The sequence below is a fragment of the Medicago truncatula genome, chromosome 3, assembly GCF_003473485.1.
Source record: "Medicago truncatula cultivar Jemalong A17 chromosome 3, MtrunA17r5.0-ANR, whole genome shotgun sequence".
Classification (NCBI taxonomy): domain Eukaryota; kingdom Viridiplantae; phylum Streptophyta; class Magnoliopsida; order Fabales; family Fabaceae; genus Medicago; species Medicago truncatula.
This window is the reverse complement of record NC_053044.1, coordinates 31,332,753-31,354,111: the sequence shown is the minus strand read 5'-3', so window position 1 is coordinate 31,354,111 and position 21,359 is coordinate 31,332,753. Positions and strand designations below refer to the sequence as shown.

Below are 21,359 nucleotides of genomic sequence, written 5' to 3'. Positions count from 1 at the left end.
CAGTTTGAAAAGTAAAATTAATATGGCTGGAGCAAAAAATTTCTTATCAACTCGAGTTGGTTTGTCTAAAAGATAATACAAAGCATAAAACTCAAGTTGATTTATAAACCCTTGTAATACTCTTAAAAAATCTAGAACTTGGTCACTGTAAACAATTAATTAAAATATGGACTGAAAATTGTTAAAGTATGATTGTTTGTTGGTTACCTTGTCTCCAGCACTTTCAGCAAATGTTCAAGCCATATGAACCATTCTCCTGATCTTTCTCCAATATGCAGTAGCATTCATTGAAACTCTGCATGTAGAAATATACTATGGTTCAACAACTAGACAATCTTTCCAACAATTTTAGAAAACCAACTTTATCTTTGATAGTGCGCAGTAATCAAACAAACTGTATATGAATGAATGATGAAGCAAAATGATATTGTTATTTACCTGATCTTTCCAACAAAGTATTTTCACCACATTCAGTGCATACTTCAGTCTCATGAACAATCTTCCTCACCTTTATCCAATCTGCAGTACCTAGCATCACAAGAATCTTTAAAGATAGTGCAAACAATAAAGATAGGAACAATGTTTCTAGATAGTGCAAGCACTTGTGTTTCTAAGTTTTTGGAACAATCTTCCTCACCTTTATCCAATGTTATTGGATTATTAATTGTTTACTATAGTTAAATATTAATTAAGCACTTGTGTTTCTAAGTTATTGAAATCAGTCACCTAAATCTCAAACCAAACCTTAATATTTTTATTATTATTTCACATTATATTAGTAGATATCTAAAAAATATGTCCTTTTCATTTATGTCTTACTCATTCTATATATTATATTTGTGATTAAAGCCTAAGTATAAAAAATCAATAGCAATTGAAAGAAGAAAAAAAAAACTGTTTTGTTTAGGTTTTTAAAATTAAGTTCCTTAAATTTTTTAAAATGTCAATCCGATTGAATAACACCAGACCAACATGTAATCGTCGGTTTAATAATTTTTTTTGTTCCTCAATTAAAAACAAAAAAAACAAAAATTAATTTACCTTATTTCCAGCAGTAGTATGAACAATCTTCCCCTTTCTCCAATCTGAAATTGAAGTTCTACAGCAAACAAAAGCAAAGCAGGAGAGACTATAACAGTTTTTTTTTTCTTTCTTTTTTTGATTTCTTACACAACTCATTTGTGTTGTAGCGACAAATTTATTTTTAGTCCAAAGAGAAAAAGAAGAAGGGATCGAATAAAGTAAAGTAAGGTACTGGAAAGGAACCTCCTTAGAATAAACATTATTACAGCATGAAGCAAAGCACATTCATTGAGTGATGAATGATAGATATATCTAAGCAAGCAAGGCATCATTTTCTACTATACTACATCAAAATGGCGCTCCGACGTTTAGATATTTGAAGCATCGCAACAATTTGTATTGTTTTGAGCATTTGTATATAATCGATAAATATTTTTATCTATTGTATAGTTTGTTTGCACTAACCCCTCTTTAGAGGATTAATGATTCAATTGGTTTGAGTTAAGGGATAAACACAGTTGAAGGTTTTGGTTCAAACATGAACATGGGTAAATACATTCCCCTCAAAATCTTTGTGATATTACACTCCCCTTCCCTCATGTTTTAAAACTCACATCCATCTCCCTTCATAGATAATTATATAATATATTTCATCCTTTTTAAAAATGCTAATTAAATTTTAATCAAAATCCTTTTTAAAAAAAAAATTATTACCAAAATACCCTTTACCTGTTAATCTATCAGCATCCCCTGATCTATAATCCATTTGTATTTGTGAATTGTGATTGCCCCTGAAGTACTGTTGGTTGTGGCACCCGACTACAAGTCTACAACTGAGGAGAGATGGAAAAATTGAAGGTAGATGTTGATTGTATCATTTCCTATGAAGCACGGACACTTCTCGGATTAGGCATGATCCAGTGTCAGACACGCGTCGGTATCCGACACCGACACAACACTTATGATTACATTAAATTATATCGTTTTCTCAAATTATTATCTGTGTTGACATATTGGTGTCTTGTCGTGTCCGGTGTCCGTGTCTGTGTCCGTGCTTGATAGGTCATTTCTCTCTTCAAATTATTTGAATCGTACATACGTTAAAATTGTAAAAACATTTGTGTTGCTTAACCAGTTCATATTTCGTATTTATTTCTTCATCTATTGTCCATCTTTGTTGGAATCATATATTATTATTTATTAGAAGGGAAAATGGAGAGAAATATGTCACAAAAGAGATATTGTGTGGTTAGTTTAAAGGGTAATTCAAGGCAGCTTTTTAAGAATTTCTTCTTGGTCTCGACTACCAACAATGGAGATATTGGATGCATATACATGTTAGAGGAAGACACGTGCAAAGAGGATTTCCTCTTCTAGTTTGCATCAGTTTCACCTCTTACTCAACAATAAAGAAACGCTCACATATAGATTTAGTCTTCTTATTTCTTTTAAATTCTAAGTGGTGGGATATTTTTGAAATATGTATATTTTCAACTTAAACTAACAATCTCCACCTTAATTAAAAATGATTCATCAATTTCCATTGTCATGCTTGGTTTATCTCTAAACATTATGAGTATTTAAAGGTGGAAAGAATAATTGCAAGTACGTTGTTCAAGATATAATATAAAAAGGTATCGATCCAACATGGACTGAGGAGCTCTAACTTTTCAGCAAATAACTTGTTTGCAAGAAAATAAAATAAGTCATTTGTCACAAAAATAAAATAAAAGCAAAGGTTTGATAAACAGTTAAAAAGACTTAGAAATTCTCAAAGGTAAAAAGTGTGGTTTAAACAATGATTCAATTATGACAGAGTTTTGCTATGATGTACAAAGTTATAACTTTCTAAATGATCAAATAACACTAAAAACTAACAAAAACCCATAAAATTCAAAATAGACACTGATTAGACACTTTAGGTCATGCATTCAATCAATTTCTTGTTCATTATAGGGGGATAAATGCAGCATGATAACCTATTATTTTGTCAATTATCAATACTCCACATTACCTTTAAATCGACGATAATTACACTTTAATAATCAACCATCTTGTTGTTTAACCTTGCATCCAACTACACTTTGTTGTCCCACAAGATTTTATTATCTTTACCTCTTCAAACATCGGAACGTCTTCCACCTTCTTGAAGATCCTTGCACCAAATTATAATAGCTATTTTAGATAGTTCCATAAGTTTTCACAATAACCTCTTCAGCCTACAGAATGATCATTTATGTCCTCCTAAAGACCCCCTTGCCTCCAATTAGCCTTGGTCTTTTATGTAATCACAAAAATTATACCAGTCCTTCTTTAACCCACGGAGTGCGTTTCTCTGTCCTATTAAAGGATTGTTTGCTCTCAACTAGAGCATATTACACAAGAACTTCATAGTTATGATAAGTGCCAGAAAGTAGTTAATTTCATGTTACATTTAAGGCACTTTTGTTACTTGTCTTACAAGTAAGTTAGGGAAAAGCCGAGAAAAAGATGAACAATTGCGCTATTACGCTTTTTATATCTTACTCTATCCATTTGTGCAGGAATTGAATGTCAAGACACTAAGAAAGAAAGAAAAACAAGGATTTATGAAAAAAGTCAACTTGCCATGGCAAGTGATCTACTTGCCATGGCAAGTGAATTACTCGCGAGGCGAGCATGAAGGCGAGTAGAGGCAGCAATTGTAACACCCCGTTTTCCCAACATAAAAATTTCGCATAAATAATCAGAGTATTCACATAAAACGGAATGTCACATTCTTTTCTTAAAATCATAAACTGAATAAATAACTATTTATCCTTTAAAATTTAATAACAAAATCTTTAATACTTCGCAGCGGAATTTATTCAATAACTAAACAGTCTTTGGCTATTTTCTATTCCTTTACGTATTGTTTATGTTTTAATAAGGCCTGCGTGCCAAAGACTTATCTATGTTAATGAATTCAATCCGCTGCAAAGTTTGAATGAATATGTTGATGATTTTTGGAAAGATAATTAGTTAATTATCTCATTTATTATTTTTAAGAAGTGTAGCATTCTGTTATGTGCTGAATACTCTGATAATTATTATGAAATTTTTATGTTGGGAAAACGGGGTGTTACAATTGGTGTACCAGAATCAACTCGCCACCAACCTACCATGGCGAGTTCAAAGCGGGCAAACTTACCATGGCGAGCAAAATTACGCGCGAGGCGAGTTAAGGCGGCCTAATCCTTCAAAGCTGACGTGGCAGAAACCCACTAGGAAAGAAAGCTCAACTCGTGAGGCGAGCAGATTACTTGCCATGGCGAGTTCAATCAGAACATGCATAGTATAAAAAGCCATTTACTCATTTCAGACGGGCATTCATCATATCATATGCCACTTTAGGAAGAGAGAAAACAGGGGAAACGTAGTGAGACCCTAAAGGAGCAAGGAGCACAAGGATTGAAGGGATTCACAAGATCATTGAGACATCATGGCTTGCTTCCATTCCATGATCTCTTCTTTTCTCCTTGTAAGGTTACCATGACAATGAGTAGCTAGACTCTTTTTGTTGGGATTAAATGTAATCAACTCTTTTAGTATGTATTCCCTTTGATTATGATGTTGTTTGATTTTAATTATCTTATGATGTTGAAGTTATTCTTGTTTTCCATTATAATCTTATGGGTTTGAAATGTTATTTAAAAAAACCTTTTGAATCTAGGTTAGAATAATCTTCTTCAAAGCATTTGTTCTAGACATGGAATTTAGGTTTTGATAATCACTTTGAATATTGGAACTTAAAGCTTTTGTATCATTTAATAGTTTGGGAAATCAACTATGCAATAATAAAATCGACTATTGGATCGTTTAATAGTTTGGGAAATCGACGATTAAACGACTCAATGAAAATCACAACATCATTTGGACACGAATGACGTTGTTGAGCAATATGTGATAATATCAATTGATAATTAGAATACACAACACTAATCCGAGAATACGTATACGTAGGTTGATGAAGTTTAATCCTAGCATAATCATTTCCTTTTAACTCTCAAATCTTTTACAATTTCATAGTTTCCTAGTTTATGAAACAAAACTTATTACCACTCCATTATTACTCAGAACGATATAGATTATTGAACGGCTTAGAATATCGCACCAGTCCATGTGGAAACGATAACATAAATACTTACTTTTGATACTACATCATTGTACCATTATAGTGCCATCATGTTTCCCCTCCTATTCACACTACTGGAAGAATCCACCTAAAGATGAGTTTTCTCTACCTCAATTTCTAAATTCATATTCATTATGTCTTTTACCTTGTAACCTCCATCTCTTAGGTTGATTGTGAGTATTCTTACCTCCGCCACTCCAAACTGGCCCTGAGTATTCTTTGCACCGCCTCTCCAGACTGATGTTGGGTGTTTAACGTCTCTTAAAATGAACACCCCTTTACATGAGGGTCAACCTGCAAGTGTCGCCATTTATAAGGTGAAATACTCCACCTTTTTCCTCTTCCTAACAAGACACCACCAAAGCACCCTCATAGTCCTAAGAGGAAACTTCAAATTGAGCGAAATCGTGGTTCAGTGAGCTACACTTGGTTGGACACAAACATAGAACTTTTATATTTAGGCACACGCTCATTAGTTAAAAAAAGTAAAAGAGAAAAAATCATTTATATTATATTATTAGAATAAATGAATGATGTTATATTTAGGCACACACTCATTAGTTAAAAAAGGTAAACGAGAAAAAATCATTTATATTATATTATTAAAATAAATAAATGAGGTGATTATTAATGTATGTGGGTCTAAATGCAATATATATGTATTTGTGACCAAGTAAATCTTTAATAATGAAATTCATTTTACACGCACATTGTATTAAAATCACTATTTGAAGAAATCACTCATCTTAGGATTTTAAATGACAATTTTGTTTAAAAGATTTTGCAGGATTTTAATGACTTTGATGATTTTAAAAAACTTTGCAGGATTTAACTCATAAGATTTTAAAGGATTTGAAATGATTTTATAAATTTCAAAAGATTTTACGGATTTCAACAGATTTTATGAATTTTAAGGATTCATTGAAAAAAATGATCATAACACACTCTTTTATTTACGAGAGAGAGAGAGAGAGAGAGAGAGAGAGAGAGAGAGAGAGAGAGAGAGAGAGAGAGAGTAAAATCTTAAGAAAAAACAATCATAAGAAATTTCATGTTTTCATGAAAGACTTTTTCATGCTAAAATTTCACTAGAAAATCCTACAAAATCTGATTTATTAAACAATCCTTCGAAATTTGAATGATTTTGAATACCACCAGACTTTTTTTAAATGACAAAGAGTCTTGATTGAATACCATATGACTTTTTTTAAGTTGGAAAGAATCTGAATTGAATACCACAAAAAAATTTCATAATAAAAAAGTCTTTTAAAATCATTTAGAATCATAATCTAATACACTCCCCTTATACTAGCTCGTATGTCTCTGACAAACTTAATAGAAAGTTTTATGACTAATACCTCAAATTCGTCCTTGAATTTTAAAAAATCGGCCAAATTCGTCCTTGAATTTTGCGAAATATCTATTTAGTCCCTGAATTTTACAGACGTCCATAAAAATGGTCCCTCCGTCCAAAAGCTCCGTTAGTGGTGATGACGTGTCCTCTTGCATGTTGTGTTGTCATGTACACGTGTCAACAAGGCAGCCATGTGTACAAGGACTAATTTGATGGAAATGGTAAAAATTCGAGATTTGACTTTTCAATGTAATTTTTCCTGTGTTCCAATTATACCCCGCTATTACATAAGGATCGATTTGAGACTTACTGGCATAATTTGATGACTAATTTGATGGATTTTGTTATAATTTAAGGGTTGATATGATTGATTTTATTTGCAGAGAATGAGTACAAGGAGATATGGCATGAGAGGACCTGTGATTTCAAATGACATGCATAAACAAACATCACTGAGGGTCCTGCTCCACAAAATTCAACTGCTCCTAGAGTTATTAGAGTTCCAAATCCAAATTAGGGGTCATCCGCTTCTACTCAACCCCAATACATGGAGTTTATCCCAACTCCAGGATTTCCAAAGCATTTATGCTTGTTTAAATTATGTTTTTTGAACTTGTTTAGTTTATGCTTTTTTGGATATGTAATCACTTAAGAACATCAAATGATTTGATGACTTGATGGCTATGTAATGTTATTTTTTTGGCTATGTAATAACTTATGAACATCAAATATATGATTTATGATGGTATGCAAATGTCTGTCTTTTTATAATCAAAGTGTCTGTCTTTTAGTTTTTACTTTGTTCAGCAAATGTATGCACCAGGGATCACAGTGATATCTGTTGTGAAAATTCAAGGACCTATTTGATGGTATTTTCACTAATTTGAGGATCGATATGATGGATATGCATATAATTCAAGGACCAACTTGATTGAATTTTTTTGACAAAAGGGTTTGATTCATTCATTGACAACCTCTTTTCATTACAACATTACATGGACTTGGCACAATCAATAGCATTTTAAACAACTTAATCAAACAAAATACTCCTATCAATATATTAATCAACCTAAGCTCACTTCCTACACAATCAACTTTATCCATCAACCTTGCCCTCCAAACCTCTTCTCTGCCCCTATCATTTGCCTTCTCCATCAACCTTGCATTTCTTCCATGACCAGCACCATTGTTTTTAAAATAACCTAGTTCTTCAACTTCATCAACCCACACAAAAAATTTACAATTTTCACCATCATCCTATACAATCAAAAGACAAAATCAGTACTATTTACACAAACCATTCGCACATCACATAACCATTGCTAAACAAACCTTTGGCAGAGGGCAGGCATAGAAAGGCCTTCCTGGGTTATTGACAGTGTTGGCTTTTCTTACAACACAAATTCTAGGACACCAACATTGAAGCTCTCTCACCTCATCATTGTACATAGAGCTTGAAGATGAAGACCGGCTGTTGTAGTTGTTTTTGCCCATACGCCCACCACTCATCATTTCTAAACACCGAATCTTCAACAATGACCACTAGTTTTTGAATTTCGAATTGAATCAAAAAAATTATGGTTTTAAGTTTTTTTAATTGGGGAAGAACATTGACATCAATTCATGTAAGAAATTTGAGGGATTTTGAACTCTAGGTAACAAATTATAACATTAGGGTTCCAAATTTATATATTTGGGGAAGAAAGAGCCGTTAATGAGGAAGAGGAGAAAGAACCTTTAATGAGAAAGAGTCGTTGGCAATTTTCTGAAAATCCATCAATTTGGTCCTTGGCAATGTTGGCAATTTTCTGAAAATCCATCAATCCATCAATTTGGTCCTTGGCAATTTTCTGTAAATCAATCAATTTGGTCCCTACTTGCGTGACATCTGACGTGGTAAGCCATGTAAGAGGTTAACGTTACACGTCACCTCCGTTAACAAACCAACTTAACGGATGGACTAATTTGATTGATATTTTGTAAATTCAGAGACTAAATAGCTAATTGCAAAATTCATGGACGAATTTGATCCATTTTTTAAAATTTAAGAAAGAATTTGAGGTATTAGTCAAAGTTTTATCATTCATTATCATTCTATCTAACTCCAATGATTTAATTTATACAATTAGATATCTTTGGTTTCATAGTCAGGAGTATAGTTGGATTATATCAAAAATCAATATCTCAAACAATACTGTTTTTTATTTCAATATAATGGCTATGCATAGACCGTGTAAAACATTTTTACATCGTCGTCCAATTAAAACTCATCATATTGCCATGTAGATAAAAAAAAATACAAAGTATTTTGTATAAGATGCGAAACGCACCGTTTTGGAAAAGGGTTTTTGATTCCGTTCCAATAGCATCATCAGACACACTGATAGATAACAGCAGCAAACACCAGATTTCTCTAGCTCCGCTCTCTCCTTCGATCGGTTAACTCGTATGTCTCATTTTTCTCTCAATCCCTAAAATTGATTTTGTTTTTATTTTCTGTTTAATTTTCCCCTTTCTGATTACCCAATTTGGTTTGTTTTTCGTGTAATTTTTATCGATTTTTTTATCGTTCTAATTTCTGATTATGTGTTTTCTTCAACCCCATGATTTATAAGCTTATAAAGTTTATATCTTGATTTATTATCTCTAATGAATCAATTGATTTTTTTTAGGGTTTTTAATTTCTAAAACTGTTTTTTTCTTTCTTTCTTAATGTTATTGTTATTGGGTTATTGATTAAGAGCATTTCACTCGCCAAAGAATATTTTGTTTTGGCTGTAAGGGATTTTTTTTTAATTATTTATATTATTTACGGCATTTCATTGATTTTGATTATTGATTTAGGCTCTGTTTTGATAAACAGCTTAATTTGCAGCTTATAGTATAAATGCTTACCATGATAAGTGTTTATGTTATGTATAAGCTATTTCCATGACAAAAGATAAATAAAGTTAAATTATTTATTGTATAACCTATATGTTTTTATTGCCTTTCATAAGCTATCTTGGAGAGTTTTTGAAAATAAGCTGACGACAATTTATGAACTTGTCATGAGCTGTTTTCATAAATTCTCCTAAACAGTCTAACAAGCCAATAGATAAGTTCAAATAAGCCAATCCAAACAGGCCCTTAGTTTACTACTATCTGTGCTAATGTTCTTCATTCTTTCTATGCTTTTGGTTTTTTTATTTTTATACCGTTAGAATATTATATATGATAGAGTATCTTATTTTCTTTTCTAGGATCTGTTTATAATCTAAAGAGTGTCTTGATTTCTCTATTCAGGACTAGTGTTTAGTCTTTTGTATCAAGTAAGGTCATAGTATTATCATTAGTATTCAAAGTTCTGATTATTTTCTGTTCCTTTATCCAAAATTCCACAGCTTTGCCAAATATTATGTCAGTACTCTGATTTTCTAGTTTTGTTTTGCTTAGGTTTCGGTAACCATGGCAGATGAAGCACAGATTGATGTGAAGGAGGAGGTTCCTGATGTAAGTTTCCATTATGGATTTGAGTAGTTTTATGCATTTGCTTTCCTATACATGTTTCATGTGACTGGTTATAAGGCTGTTTAAACATTTATTTATTTTTAAATTATATAATGCAAATTGCTATTTCTGAGCATGGCTTTTTAGTGACTTGTGTTCCTAGTTGGTGCTTCAAATCTCTTTGATTTGTTGGCGCTTTAGTTGTTGAAATTGTACTAACTTCAAATGCCTGAATTTGTTAATTGCAGATTGCACCATTTGATCCTACTAAAAAGAAGAAGAAAAAGAAGCCTGCAGTGGTAGATCTTGATGATGATTCAGTAGACAAGTTGGCTGAGAAGACAGAAAATCTGTCAGGTATTGAAATTGAAATAGCATTTGTTTTATTTTATGCTATTAAGTTTTGGTATTTAATGTTATTTTCTGAGGCATCTGTTATTGTGCCTGTCCTTGAACAATTTTAATTAGCCTTTTAACTGCAGTTTCTGAGGGGTTTGACAGTATATTAGCTGGTTCGAAAAAGAAGAAGAAGAAGCCTGTAGGTCATTTGAATTGTTGTGTTTACATTAGCAAATATTTTTTTCACTCTTGCAATGTCTTAAGCTGTTGAGCTTTTGATGTTGCTATTTCTTTTGTTTGAAGCAATTTCACAATATTTTTATTGTTGATTGTAGGTTGAAATCAGTAGCTTAATTGATGAGAGTGATGCGAAGAATGAAGATTTGGATGGTAAGCCAACTCTCAAACACAAAATTTATATCATGCCTTAATTCTTAAGGGAAATTAATTGAATGCTGAAGATTTTGTAAATTCTCTCCTCAGATCACGCTGAAGAGGATGAAGGAGATGCTGTTTCCTTGCAACCTCGTTACCCTTGGGAAGGAAGTGATCGTGATTATCAATACGAGGAGGTATAAAATGTCTTCCATGCTTTCTGTTGTGATATGCCTCTCCCTTGAAATGCCAGTGTAAAATTATTCTCTAATGCTCATACCCTCACCTAGTTCCATAAATGTTTCTCAACTGAATTTTCTTTTTATGTTACTTTTCATATTTGGATAGTGGTTCTTGTGGATCTCAACTTTTATGCCGGCATATTAGTTTTATAGGCTGTGTTTTGGGTGGGGTCTTTGCATATTTCTGAATTTTTAACATGGAACTTATTGGGTGATGATCTACATCTACGTCCTCAAATATGTGTTTTTATGGATTCTGCTTTCAAGGGTGTGTTTGCGTGACTTTAAAGTGTCATGTTTATTGAGTCATTGTTGTATTATTGGTGTGGGTTCTCCAACAATAGCTTCATGATATATTACTAAAGTAGATTTACTTTCTCTACTTTTGCTCTTGGTTGGTTGAAATGTTTTGCATTTTCTTCTTTTATCATAGGTAGTATTTGTTTAGTTTTGGTTGTATTTTGTTTCACCTATCTGCATTCTGATGTTTTTTCTGTGCAGCTTTTGGGCAGGGTTTTTAACATTCTACGTGAGAATAATCCAGAACTTGCTGGAGACCGGCGGAGGACTGTTATGAGGCCTCCACAAGTGCTTCGTGAGGGCACAAAGAAAACTGTTTTTGTGAATTTTATGGACCTATGCAAAACGTATGTTGATTTGTTTTTTATTTATTCAGTTGTTGGCTACATGTGTAATACCTCTAGGCATGTTTTTTTGGACAGAACCTAGATGCATTTCCTTAGGTGATTTTGGTTTGTTCTTAACTTGAAATATTTTCATGATTTCTTTAAATCCCTAATTTTCTCAATTTTCTCAATTTATTATAACTACAAAAAGTGTATTTTAATTTAAGAACAACATGAAAAGTACATAAGGAAATACATCTAAGTTTTTTCTTTCCTTTCTATATTGCATTAAAACCTTACTTTTGTCTTCCATTTTCATTTTGTTTATGTCTTGCCACCTGGTCTTTCAGGATGCATCGGCAGCCAGATCATGTCATGACTTTCTTGCTTGCGGAGTTGGGTACAAGTGGTTCTCTAGATGGACAGCAGAGATTGGTTGTGAAGGGAAGGTTTGCACCAAAGAACTTCGAAGGAATTTTGCGTCGATATATCAGTAAGTATCTCGTGGATATTGAATTTCTGTATATGAAGTATAAAGCCTTCGGATCAAAATTGACCTATATATTATGTTCGTTTTAGATGAATATGTCATTTGCCTTGGATGCAAAAGTCCTGACACAATACTGTCAAAGGAGAACCGTTTGTTCTTTCTCCGGTGTGAAAAGGTGAAATTTCTATTCTCCAATTTCTTCTCTATGTATATCTCTGCAACTTCCTGAAATTGTAGAATGCTGGTGATTTGGTTCCTGAAATTAAGAAATTGACAGCATATAATACAACAGCATCAACAAAGCCTTATCCCACTAAGTGGGATCGGCTACATGAATCAAACAATGCCATAGTGTTCTTTCAAAAATCATGTCTTTCTCCAACTCATTAATCTCTAGGTCCTTTTTAATAGTTTCTCTTATAGTCTTTCTAGGTCTTCCTCTACCTCAAGTGAGATGACAACATATATCCTGGAGGAAAATGTTTCAAATTAGTTCATGCTTCCTTAAGTTGAATATTTCAAATCCAATTGATCCATGAAAAATTGTTTATGATAGTTGAATTAGTTCTCATGTTTGTTAGCTTAACATGTCAGCCAAAGAGGTAACATAAGTACATAACTGATGAATGACTAAAATGACCAAACAATTTCAATGATGTTTTCCGTAATTTGTTTTGAGAGACTGATCTAACATCATCCTACAATTTAAGGGACTAAAGCGGGGCTTTCTCTCAACAAATATCTTGTACTTTATGATGGGATATCTTATAATTGTAGTGTATTACTTGCAGTGTGGATCAGGAAGATCAGTTGCACCTATCAAGGCTGGTTTTGTTGCTCGTGTTGGCCGTAGGACTGCTGGAGGGACATGATTTTATCGTTTTTGTCCTTTTTTTTAATTTAAATGTGAAAACTAGGGGTAATGAACCATTTCCCAACTTTTGCTTGACCTACATGTTGTATACCGTGCTTCAGCTGAGTTTATTGCAGTACCTTTTTGGTTTGTTTTCTGTTTACATGTTGATGATCTTCGAGTCGGTTAAATAAGATAACTGGTTATGCCATATATTTTTAATCTGAGTTGAATCAGGATATCATAAATTTTAGGATTTTTTTTTACTACACCCTTGTTGTGTAGACACCTTAGTAAAATAGAAAGTTCAATAAAATGGTAATAGATATACTGTAATGTCAAAGAAAGATATAATGGGTATAGGTCAGGTATAAAAGAGCAGTGTATAATAGTTTTAGTTGTGTGTATTACCCATACACTGTCATCAAATAAATTAAGCTTAATTTTAATATGACAGAAAAATGGAGGGCTTCTATTAAATGTTGGTTTAAAACCAATTTACAGCAACAAATGTTTCTTAAACTCATAGCAGAAGTGAAATTGATTTAATTAATATGCACCATCATTGGAAAAGTGTTCTACTATACACTCATTCTCGATCATATTTTACTGATATGTCCCTTTGTTATGTTATATTAGTTCTTACAATATCTCGACAAATATGATCAGAGAAATATTGTTAAAATCATTTACAACTTTTTTTGCACCAAGTGTATATTGATTAAAATTAAATTAAATATTTCAAAATATTACAAGATTATTTTGGGCCCAAATAATATCTTAAAATTAAACTGAATAAATTCCAAAGTATTTGATTCATGGCTCTGTTTTAAGAAAAGGTACGAATTGTTTTGTTTTGTACGCAACTTTAATTAATATTTTAGACCATCGTTGGCATATTTACTGATATGCATGTATGGTGTATAAAATATTATACTCATTCCATAATATTTTACATCATTTAGGGGCTTATTGATATATGACATAAATTGATATAAAAAAGTGACTTGGATAGCAATGTAAAATTTTACACGGTTAGTGCATATCCATTAAATTAATAGTAATATATGTAAATTTTACCATGGTGTGTCTTGGTCTGTCAAGATAGAAAAATATGACTGGAAATCCTTAAAAAACTATTCTAACTTGTGAGAACATACAAGATAAACTCATTTATGATACAAGTTTTATTTATTTTGTACCATAAATCATAACTTTCCAACGAATAGTCCATAACTTCCTAAGGCAGAGTATTATTATTAGTTTGAAAATATATGACCTTTATGATAAGCCATGAAAATTATATTCTTCAAAAACAAAACTAGAATATTCGGCTCCATTTATATCTATTTGTTATTTTTATCAAATTCATCAACCATGCAACATGTATGAAATAACATAACAAATTAACAAGATTATTTTCTTGTTAATCAAAACCTATCTTCTTTTCTTGTAACTCCTCTTAACAAGGTTATTCTAAACAAAGAAAAGATAAAACAAGGAAAAGTTAAAACAAGTAAAAACAAAATAACATTGGTATCATATTAACAACATCTTGTTTCATTCTTCCTTCAATATTCATTGAAAAAAAAAAATACATGATTAACCATTTTCCCAACTTTGCAATATATTAGGGAAGGTGGTTAATTTTTTTTCTTCTCTTTAATTTCAAACCAAACTTCTACATGCCATCATAATCAATTTTCATCACAATGTCTTTCAAAAAATCAACAAAAAGATCTCTAACATCCACGATGGATCGTTACGTTCGACAAATGCTGAAACTAATTGAAGAGAATGGAGATTCATTTGCACAAAAAGCTGAAATGTATTACCAAAAGAGACCAGAATTGATTTCTGTTGTCGAAGAGTTTTACCGTGGCTATCGATCTTTAGCTGAACGTTATGAACATGTAACGGGTGAATTATGGAAAAACATACCTTCTGATCTTCAATCTCAAGCTTCAAATGTTTCTGATAACGGTTCCGAACCACATTCTTGGCCTCATTCTCCTAGAAAAATGGTACGTAAAATATCGAGTAGCCGTGCTGCAGGGTTCGATTTCTTTCTCGGTTCCGGTGGAAATAGTTATGGTTATGATTCACCATATCAAAAAGATGGAGATGGATCTTCTACTTTGACAGATTCAGATGATGAATTTGATGATGCTTCATCTATCAATAGTGCTTCAGGTTTATTTGGGAATGCAAGTGATCATGGATTGAATAAAAGAGTGATTGAATTGGAAATCGAGTTGCGTGAGGCGAAAGAAAAGATTTTCATGTATGAACAACAAGAACAAGAACATTGTGAGGATTTTGGTGTCAAAATCAATGCATATGAACAAGAACTGAGGAATGTGAATGAAAAGTTAAGGCTTTCAGAAGAGGAAATTAATAAACTTAAGATTGAGGTTGAAAAATATAAGTCTAACCAATCATCGACACATTTCGATGATAGTAATTGTTCCGGAATGAGTCAGGGCCAATCCATACAGGACCTCGGCACTATCAGTACTAATGAATTACCATCAATATTAGAAGAAGATATTAAGGTGAAAAATGAAGAAATGGATCTTAAATTCTTTGAAGATGAGCTTAGAATGGCAAAAGAGAGAGTTGAGAATTTTGAGATGCAAATTTCTACATTGAAAAATGAAGCAAGTAAGTCACATGAAACTATTCAACAATTGCAAGATCAACTTCACTTGTCACACAAGGAAACTGCTACATGGAAAACTAAATTCAATTCTGAGACAAAAGATAACACTAAACTTCAAGAAAAAGTTGCAAGGTTGAAAATAAATGTAGCAGATAAAGAACATGAGATCAAGGATTTAAAATCTGTTTTATCCGATACAGAACAAAAAAGCTTCTTCGAAAAAGCACGGTTAAAGACGGAAGTATGTAAATTGTTTGAACAACAGACTCAAATGGAAGAGACATTCAAAGATGAAATTGAGATATTGAAGGAAGAAATTAAGGATAAAAAAAACAGTATAGAAGATCTTAATATGAGTCTTGATGGCTTAATATTAGAGAGTGATAATCTCAATGGAGAATTTGGTTTACTCAAAGAAGAGATGAATTTAAGAGGTAAAAAAATTGAAGAGGCACATAGACATGTGGTGGAGCTAGAATCAAGAGCTAAAGAACTAGAAAATGAAATTGAGAAGCAAAAGATTGAGATATTAGAAAGAGCTGAAGAGAAACGTGAGGCTATAAGACAATTATGTTTCTCACTTGAGCATTATAGAAATGGATATAATGTTCTTAGAAAGGCTTTCATAGATCACAAGAGGTTTCCACTTTTGGCATCATAAGGTATCTGCATGGTTGCATTGTGCATGTGATCTTGTACAAAATGTTTTGAAATCCTAACTAGACATCGAACTGGTGAAATCTCCGAGTCATGGTTCTAATGCTTTAAACCGCTCGAATCGCTCAGATGATTGAAGTAGACAGTGTTGGTTTATGGTTCAACCGGCTGAATTGGCCGGTTCAGTTAGGGTACTGGTATAATCTTTCTTACTTTTTTTTTGGTTTAACCTAATTTTTGTGTCTGAGATGTATTTTCTTATGCTTTGGAGTGTAATAATGTAAATAACCAAAGATCATGAGAATGTAGATCTTAGAAATTATTGACCACTTGGCTTGTTGGCATATGTTAGATTCGATGTTTCATCTGAATTTAGTTAGGAAACTTTGAATGATCACCCTTTCTTGAGGAGGTGGTCCATAAATTGAAAAAGTTGCTAGATTTGTGGACTAGAAAATTTGAGATATTTGTATTCCCAATCTTTCTATTGAGTTAAAAGTTGGTTTTTCTGTTGCAAGTTTGTGTCAATATTGACATGTTTAGTTATAGACCTTTCTATTTTCATAGTTTGATGATTAAGGGATAATCTTCAACTTTGTTTCTTCAAGATCTCAAGATATCTCAATTATCTCGTAGGATTAGTCTCTGCATGCATCGAACGTGAGAATACTTAAAAAAACAATGGCAATAAAATTGAACTTAAACCCTACTTAATCAACCACTTATAGCATAAGCGTTTATCATATAATTATTTATGTAATAGGCTATTTGTATAACAAAAGATAAAATAAAGTCGACTGTTTTCATTTAAGCTATAAATTATTTTCACAGGTTATCTTAGAAAGCTTGTAAAAATAAGCTAAAACAAATATATCATAAATTATTTTCATAAGCTCTCAATACAGTCTCATTAGTACTTGTGTCCGTAGATAAACTCAAATAAGTAAATCAAAACCAACCCCTAATAGAGCAAGAAATTGTTTAACCACAAATAAATACAACAAGTTTGAACCAAGAAAAATCATCATCAATACATAAACCTTATTCACTCACTTCAAACCATGCATAAATTAGTTAACTTTTCCACAATAGGTTCTAATCTCTCCAAAGTTTCCAGTAAGAGGCTTTATATTACCCATCTTAATCATGGAAGCTTTAAAATCTCTTGCAAAAGCATCTGAGTCTCTACTATAAAGTTCCACCAACATATCACTTTCACTTCCATCTCCCTTAAAGAGTTCTTGATCAGAATGGAAGAGACCTATTTTACTAACCAAATTTTTGTAGTAAGAATTATCAAATACTTGAGGAGTGAGAAAATCCAATGCTTCAAAATTGTCATCACCACCATGTAAAGGACAATTATCTTGTAAGCATGTTGCAAAGTCAGGGTCTATATTGGTGTCATTGTAAATCCTTTCCCTAAAGGTAGAACACTTAGCCATTCCAATTGTGTGAGCACCAGAAAGTGCTACAAGATCTTTAAGGTTTAGGCCTTGAGACTCAAAGTTAGAAACAAGTTGTGAAAGATTGAAAAGTTGTGAAGGAAGATATGATTCTGCATCTTTCATTGAAGCATTTCTTGCATCTCTTCTTCCTAGTAGCACTTGGTACCAATAGCTTGGACCTCCTAACTATTAAACCAAAAAAAAACAAAGTTATGTGTACATCATTTTTTATGTCCAACTTGGTATTTTTATAGAAAGAAGTTTAGTGTATGAGAAAAACTAGATAAAATTTGGCCCCTGAGAAAAATAAAAATAACTTTTTAATCTTTGATAAAAATAAATGGAGACAACTTAGACCCTACATAAACCACCGGCTTTTTTATTTTATAAGAACCATATGTCACTTTTTTTTTTAATTCGGTATCCGATCTAAGAACCGACTAATCCGATTAGACCAATCCTACCACCCACTTACGGGAGCTCTCATTTAAAGGCAAAGCATAGCTGCGTATGGACTTAGCCCACCAAAATTGACATAAGGAGGAATCGAACCTAAGACATTGAGAGAAGCACACTCCAATATCTCAAGCCAACCACTAGATCAACCCCAAATGAGTTCCAATATATCACTTTTAATTATATACGGAGACAAAATTGTCGTATTTTAATTACTGTCAAGACTTAATTGTCTCTTTTGAAACAATATCACCATAAAATGAACTCAACTTTATGACGGATAGTAGTTCAAAAAGGGACTAATTGTCTCGATTTATTTTTTCAATGACTAAAAAGTAGATTTTAATTTTCTTAAGACTCAAATTGAATCTCATAATTTTTTTTAGAGATTAAAATGAGTATTCACTATATGAACTATTAACATGTTTAGAAATTTATTTATAAATTATGTTAATCTAAAGACCAATTTAAAAAATTCTAAATAGAGATCTATATATAAATAACCATAACCATATAACTGAGATAAATGTAGGATTAATTCTTCTTACAATGGACACAGAATCACGAGCAATTACTGCTAAGATATCTGCACATGATACCACAGGGCCTTTGCAAGCTTTGTCAAGTTCTGCTTTAATTATATCAACAAGCATAAAGCCTTTAAGTGAATCAATATTTCCTTTGGCAGTCTTTTCACCTATGAAGTTAGGAGTGTCATCCAGCAGAACTGATCCATCACACCCCTGTAAATTTAATTTTATTATTATAACCATAGTCATTTAAGGGAATAATAATAATAATAATAATAATAATATATGAACAAATGAAAACTATAGGATATAGAACTAGAAGTGACATAAGATCACATGAAATATGCTAAGTTGTTTATTACAAGTTTATGTCTTGGTGCTTAATTAATTATGAGATTAATTTCGATGCACAGTCTTTCCTTCGGAAAAAAATAATTCAATACTTGAAAAAAAAACGGAAAGAATAACATAGAAGTGTTGGTCGGTCTGAACGCTGGTATATATATAAAAAAAAATTGGTGCAATAGCTAGCATGACTATTTTTTAATGCATTCGAAGCGTGGTTCGGATTATATTATTGCAAATACATCTTTGTATATATGTGTAAGTGTTGTTGGGTGTATAATTAACTTACATTGACAAAACAGTCATGGAAATGCAACCTTAGTAAATGTGCTCCCATACGTGGTTTAAAATCAAGTTTTTGTCGAACAATTGTGTTAATGATAGACAATGCTTGAGGGCAAACATCGTTGTAAAAATCAGGTGTTAGTTCTGCATTGGAATGAGTTGTAAGAAATGTGGCCATTAAGAGAACAATGAAATAATATTGGATGTGATGAAAAGCCATTTGGTTTGTATTGGCTCAATCTCGACTATAGAAAAGTATTTATTTGTGAATTACTCTATAATAGAATGTGGCAATACTTTTCTTGATTATATGTTGATTTTTTTTGAAGAATTGATTATATGTTGATATTTATATATAATTTGGAAAGAGATTTTTTTTAATATAACCATTTAATATTGGTATAAATTATCAACTGTTGTTTAAAAGTGATTAATCGATCTCCTTCAAAGAATCTAGTAGACATACAAAAGTAGGTTCTCTCCTTCCAACTATGTTTTCCCATGCTCAAGGTAGGATTTCTTTTCCTTTATTTATAAGCAAAAATATAAAAGGTAGAAGAAGGAGAAGAAAGAATTAAATAATATGTATTTTTTATAATAATTAAATAATTTTTTTGTATGCATCCAAATAATTTTTCTTTAGGATTGTGATCACCCAAATATTTCTCTTTCTTGCAACTCAATCCAGATGGAAAAGGTTTATGAACATTTCGTTTTCATGTTGTTATAAAAAATAATTAATAATGAAACGTTATGACATGTAGGGTTGTTATTAAAAATATACCAGTAAAAAAGAAAACCAAATTCATAAACCTTTTTTCTAAAAAAAACATAAATAAAATTCATAAACCTTTGCGATATAAGTTTTATTTTTTATCAAGCGATATAAGTTATTTTTTTCCTTGTAAGAAATGACTAAATCCATATAGCAAAGGTTTATGAAAATATTTTATGTATAAATATCGTTTTCATGATAGAATAAAATTATGATAAAAACAGTGTATACAGAGGATCATCATCATAAAAGGGAAAAATAAACATCACTTTAAAATGGTTTACGTGGTTGTCTATGATGGTAATGGGATGTTCAATTAGTCAACATAAACAATCAAAATATTATTCCATAATTTTGTCCTTTCTTATATACAAAGAGTCTGGTAATAAACCACACATTATTTTGTCCGTAAGTGTGTAAAATACACGAAATGATGAGAATTGCTATACAGTTCACTTGAAATGATGAGAATTGCTATACAGTTCACTTGTATAATATCAATAGAGGATAATATTACATTTGAAATAACTTGTTAAACACTCTTCATCATTAATTGATTTGAATCGTCAATCTTTGAACTCTCTACTTTTATTTGTGGGAAGGGAAAAAATGAGAAAAACCATTATGAGATTTTGGATCCGGGGGTTGGTTTCGATTAGGGAAGGTGTTAAGCACCCGAATCGACTACTGTATTCCGTAGGAACCTCTTGCCTACTTTATCTTGTGCTAATTATTTGCTTATTTTGAAAATGCTTACTTAAAAGTCTAAGTGAAAGAATGGATGGAGAAGAAGTATGTTTTTGTTGTTTTTATTTGATTTGGAAGGATTAGATCCTTTGCCTACATATCCACAAGCGGAATCAAAACCATTGTAGTTCTCTCTCAAAAAGTATTTGGTGGGTTGGATTGATTTTAAAAGTTTTGGAAATGGTTTTAAGAAGAGATAAGAGGCCTCAAGGCATGAGAGAAAATAAGATGAAGTTGGTTAATTTTAATTACAAAAAATACAAGTCTAATATGGATATTAAATTGATTAAACATTTGATTAAGAAAATAAAAGGAAAAAACACTTGGGTTAAAATCCAAGGCTTATTAGGAAAATATTTTTGAAGTTTGATATATTTGATAAAAAGATTTTTCTAAGCTAACGGTAAAAAAACTAACGTGACGGCGTAACAAAAAGTAAATGTAAAGCGGTAAATAAAGTGAGATAGTGTCGGTGCATGTGTTATTACATAATTACATAACCATTTTTTC

General features: G+C 31.8%; 4 protein-coding genes across 5 annotated transcripts in view; 2 read left to right on the top strand and 2 right to left on the bottom strand.

Moving 5' to 3' along the window:
* LOC11438694 (uncharacterized) overlaps positions 1 to 530 on the bottom strand; it is a 101,746-nt gene extending 101,216 nt beyond the window's left edge. The window contains exons 1-2 of the mRNA XM_039831340.1: positions 439 to 530; positions 208 to 295 (exon numbers count right to left, since the gene is read on the bottom strand). The gene's annotated coding sequence lies outside the window, so the exon portion shown is untranslated. The remainder of the gene's footprint in view (positions 1 to 207; positions 296 to 438) is intronic.
* An 8,297-nt stretch (positions 531 to 8,827) lies between these two features.
* On the top strand, positions 8,828 to 13,166 carry LOC25491107 (eukaryotic translation initiation factor 2 subunit beta). 2 transcript variants are annotated; one of them, XM_024777774.2, is made up of 11 exons: positions 8,879 to 8,976; positions 9,773 to 9,841; positions 9,966 to 10,022; positions 10,268 to 10,376; positions 10,502 to 10,557; positions 10,694 to 10,748; positions 10,842 to 10,930; positions 11,477 to 11,622; positions 11,952 to 12,094; positions 12,181 to 12,266; positions 12,883 to 13,166. In XM_024777774.2, the coding sequence occupies exons 3-11, from the start codon at positions 9,978 to 9,980 to the stop codon at positions 12,961 to 12,963; spliced, it is 810 nt and encodes a 269-aa protein (XP_024633542.1). In that variant the 5' UTR covers positions 8,879 to 8,976; positions 9,773 to 9,841; positions 9,966 to 9,977; the 3' UTR covers positions 12,964 to 13,166. The 2 variants fall into 2 exon arrangements, with proteins under 2 accessions (XP_013460480.1, XP_024633542.1); XM_013605026.3 differs by lacking the exon at positions 9,773 to 9,841 and having other exon boundaries at positions 8,828 to 8,976.
* Positions 13,167 to 14,698: 1,532 nt separating this feature from the next.
* On the top strand, positions 14,699 to 16,346 carry LOC25491106 (protein NETWORKED 4A). Its single transcript, XM_013605025.3, has one exon. It carries the CDS (start codon positions 14,699 to 14,701, stop codon positions 16,265 to 16,267), a length of 1,569 nt encoding a protein of 522 aa, XP_013460479.2. The 3' UTR covers positions 16,268 to 16,346.
* Positions 16,347 to 17,100: 754 nt separating this feature from the next.
* On the bottom strand, positions 17,101 to 19,820 carry LOC25491105 (peroxidase P7). Its single transcript, XM_013605024.3, has 3 exons — positions 19,332 to 19,820; positions 18,716 to 18,910; positions 17,101 to 17,897 (listed from the first exon to the last, which is right to left on the bottom strand). Exons 1-3 carry the CDS (start codon positions 19,545 to 19,547, stop codon positions 17,334 to 17,336), a joined length of 975 nt encoding a protein of 324 aa, XP_013460478.1. The 5' UTR covers positions 19,548 to 19,820; the 3' UTR covers positions 17,101 to 17,333.
* Between the last annotated feature and the right edge of the window lie 1,539 nt (positions 19,821 to 21,359).